At 38.9% G+C, this 4,139-nt stretch overlaps 1 protein-coding gene across 1 annotated transcript; it reads left to right on the forward strand.

Annotated features, from left to right (window-relative positions):
- Positions 1–1,522: 1,522 nt before the first annotated feature.
- LOC147441859 (uncharacterized) lies at positions 1,523–2,053 on the forward strand. Its single transcript, XM_086529531.1, has one exon. It carries the CDS (start codon positions 1,523–1,525, stop codon positions 2,051–2,053), a length of 531 nt encoding a protein of 176 aa, XP_086385657.1.
- The last annotated feature ends 2,086 nt before the right edge of the window (positions 2,054–4,139 follow it).

Here is a 4,139-nt window from a genome sequence, read left to right on the forward strand (position 1 = left end):
GGTTGCGACCAACACTAACTGTGCATAAACAATCGTTCTAGTTCACTCACTTCTTAAGATGTAGTAGATGTAGTACTATTGAACAAAGTAGATGGCTACTTGATTGTTGTTTATTAGCAATCACTCTTGACGTATGAATAATTGTAGTAGCAAGCACCTTTGCCAACCCCACGTGCAGGAGATTAAAGAGCTTCAATGACAGAGTCTCTTTAGCATTACCAATGACCCTAAATAGACTATTGCATGCAAAGTGGTCACTGCACAACTTTCTACACTCTTTCAGGCTCAACGACTTGCCCTCGAGCTCACCTTCGTCTTCCTGTATTTGTGCGATGGCGGTCAAGTCTTGAGAACTACAAGGAATTTGCTCCGCTCGATAGATGATTTGCGCTTTCTCGTAATCTAATTCTTTGGACAAGCTTGCAAACCAAAACAATGTGTTCAAAATAGATTCTCTTTAGCACTTAAGTCATTAAAACCACACACATCACCTAATTCACTTATACCACTAAATTCTTAACACTAGTCTTGTACTTGATGTAATTGGATACTAAAGTATCATGAAACACTAAAACGTCTTGCAAACACATTAAAGTGCTTGATTCTTTAAGAAGGGCACATTTAGCATGAATGACTAGAAAACTAGCCTAGGTTGTCTGTCAAGACTCAAAAAAGCATCCCAAATTTATTAAAGCCAAAAAACAGACTAATTAGCTTGTAAATAATGCATTTTTTTGTGAGCTTTTTCTAATTCCTTGGCCTTGGCTATGGAGCCTTGGAAGGGAGAAGGTTGGCAAAAGCCAACCATCGAATGGGCAAGGCAATTGAAGGGTCAAAATTGAACCCAAGATTTAACGCTAGTAGTCTAACGCCTGTCTCCGAAACTATTGCGAGTTGCTACAAAGCAAAATATTGTTCTCGTGAAGCTTTTTTTTGTAGGAAAAAAGAGAGCATAGGTGCACTGTGCAGGTGGATTGATTGCATTGCATGGAAAGCACCACGTCCCCCCTCCTCATGGTTGTGCCTACGCTAGGGTCTGGGTTACCCTCTCTTCAATTTTGTGAAGCTTTAGATGGCCGTGAGCTGCTCTATCCAGACACATAGTTTGGGCTTGCATGGGCAAAGAAGACACATCCTCATGATTGGAAAGAAAAGTGCTATCCAAGCATAATCATATCATTCAATGCATGCAAAAGGTTGTTTGTGTCTTCGAAGGCCACTCCACCCCCTAGATGCTATCATGGGCGTCCGTGCGAATGCATCTTGTTTTGATTGTTGATGCAAGCATGGATATGCCTTGCCAATGCATTGTAGATGTGGATGATGAGTTCACTTTGGCAGAGTTTTTGGCATCACAAAAGAGGGATGCTCTTAATGTAAGGTCAAATGTACTGCCGAATATGGACATGCCACTTGCATTTGATGCGGTTAAAATGCCTTTTGAGGATGATCATATGATGCATGTGATGATGCTATGGATGATGCATTGAACTCCAATGTTGTGGATATACATGAGAAATCTATGTCTACGGATGGTTTGGGTGTGTCTCCAATTGCTTCTATTGCAAGCATGCCTCTTGTTGGAGTGCCTAGTGTGCCCTCTCTAGTTGCTAAGAGAGGTCGACCTCCTAAGAAGAAGATTGTGGGTAGAGGCCAACCAAGGGCAATACATGCAAAAGAATTTTTTGGTAAACATGTGGATGCAACTAATTTGGATGCTTCTATGTTTGGTACTAGCTTTCATGCCAAAGTAGGTGCTAGGTTTTTTGATGATGTGGGTCTTGTAAGAAATTGTGATGCTAGAGTTATGGACGTAAATGCAAGGAGGCAAAATGCTAATTCTCATGATGAGAGTAGTCATGATCACAAGAAGGGGAGGACGATTCTCAAGAAGTGGGGCCCTTCACAAAAGAATTTTGTAAAGAAGGGTCGACCTATGGATGTTATGCAAGATGGTGATGATTCCGGAGATAAATATGCATCCGTGGGCAAGGAAGAAGAGTGTGAAGATGCTTTTGGAGGCAGAAGGACCTGTCTTGTGGGTTTTCGATAATGAGGGTGATTGGTCAAATGTAAGCTTTCCAAATTGAAAGAGTGTTGATAAAATGCCTATGGAGCATGAAGCAACTTTCAAGAGATTACCACCATTTGTAGATATTGGGGGTCCAGACTTGGGATAGGTTCCAAGAGAGTTTACAGAGATTCAAATTTTTTTGGCTCTATTTCCTCTTGATTTGGTAGACATTATTGTGGCTGAGACAATTAGATATGCAATGGAAAAACATGAAAAGGTTTTGGCAGAGCAAGACTCAACTAAAAGATGGAATGCATTGGATTGACATTCATTCTTGTGGTTTTGGGAGTGTCTATTGGCATGGCCTTGCAATTTATGCCAGACAGAAAATGTTATTGGCAAGGAGATACTTGCGGTGTTGTCCAGTATCCTAACTATGCCAAGAAGCTGGGGCAAATGGAGTATCAACAAATAAAGCATTTTTCGCATGTACGAGATAACTCCCAACTGCCTCTTGTGAACGGAACTAGGGAGTACAAGCTATAGCAAGTTTTGTCATTGGAAGAGAGGTTAAATGGCACTTTTCAATTGCACTACAATTGTGGAAAGAATGTAACTGTTGATGAGAAAATAATTCCATCTAAATGTAAGTTGAATTCTTGTCATGTCTATAATCCTAAGAAGCCGCATAAGTTTGAAATTCAATTGTGAAAGTTATATGACTCAAAAATTGGTTACAATTACTCTTTTTGTATTTATGATAAGTTGCCATGTCATCTTGTATCTACACTTGTTGCGGACTTAAAGCAAAGAGGTCATCATGTTTTTTTTTTAATGGATGGTTCACATCAGTGAAGCTATTGTTGCACCTTATGACTGAGGGCTATGGAGGCACATTTACATATATGAAAAACATGAAGAATTTTCCAGAGTCATGATTACTATAGATTGATCATTGTGAAAGAGGTGTATCACGTTCTACACATGATGCAAGGAAATGACTCTTGAGTTACAACTAGATGGACAAAAAATTCTATATTTTTGCATCAAATGTATATAGCATGAAGAGTGGTGAAGTTTAAAGACAGGCTGGAAGTGGCCGGAGAGTTTTCGTTACATGCCCTGAGATTGCTATATAATAAATGCAAAGCATGTTGTGATGTCTTTGATAGTATGGTGTTGGGTTTTGGATACAACTTAGACAAGTATCCATGGTTGGAAGTGGTGGTACACATTATTCTAGGGCATGTTAGATTCTGTATTTGTGAATGCATATATTATTTGGAAATGCTTGCAGGGTAAGAAAGATACGAATCATTTTTGGTTTATGGTGAGATTTCAAGAGCAACAAGTGGATAATCATTTTGGCTTTCAGCACCCAAGACAGGTTTTATGTGCAAGTGATCTTAAGTATGGACACGTTTTGATGAAGATGATGCAAAAAATCTAAGATAGACACATCTGCTATCTTTAAGTGCCGTTACTATGTGAGACACAAAAAGCATGTGGTATATACAATGATGTTATTTGTTTTCATAAGAAATAGGAAGATGAGAGAGAGAGAGAGAGAGAGAGAGAGAGAGAGAGAGAGAGAGAGAGAGAGAGAGAGAGAGAGAGAGAGGAAGAAAAACAATCCAATCATGTTAGACGTCCGTCTCTAAGACAAATCTAGATGCTACAATGGAAATGTTGATACAATGTCTATCAATCAAGCCACTGTATGAGTGTGAGAACATGTGTCCAACACAAAGTATTAGTCCACTAATTTTTAAAATACAAATCTAGCATTTGGATGCAAGTGAGGTTCTTTCATACAGCCCTTCAAACATCACCAAAACAATTCTTTCTCAAACAAGGCCTAATGAAAACAGTCCTATAATTTACAAAAAATTAAAATGAATCTTCCAATTATACTTAAAAGTTTGCTGCTATGCACGTAATTTCTTTATCTAACCAACAAAGACTTTGCAAAGGATTTTCTTATTCGCTAACCGCGAAATGCACAAACTTTTCCAATCGCTAACCGCAAGCATCTTGCTAACAACAAGATATCTTGCTAACCGCAAGGGACAAAAAGAGAGATGATAATCTCAGCTTATTCTCCGCTAACCATGGAATTATACCT

Source organism: Adiantum capillus-veneris, chromosome 14 (assembly GCF_014529385.1).
Source record: "Adiantum capillus-veneris isolate H3 chromosome 14, ASM1452938v2, whole genome shotgun sequence".
NCBI lineage: Eukaryota > Viridiplantae > Streptophyta > Polypodiopsida > Polypodiales > Pteridaceae > Adiantum > Adiantum capillus-veneris.

Bases quoted from the DNA above. Each gene is read 5' to 3' on its own strand.
- LOC147441859 (XM_086529531.1), top strand. From the start codon at position 1,523: ATGTCTACGGATGGTTTGGGTGTGTCTCCAATTGCTTCTATTGCAAGC.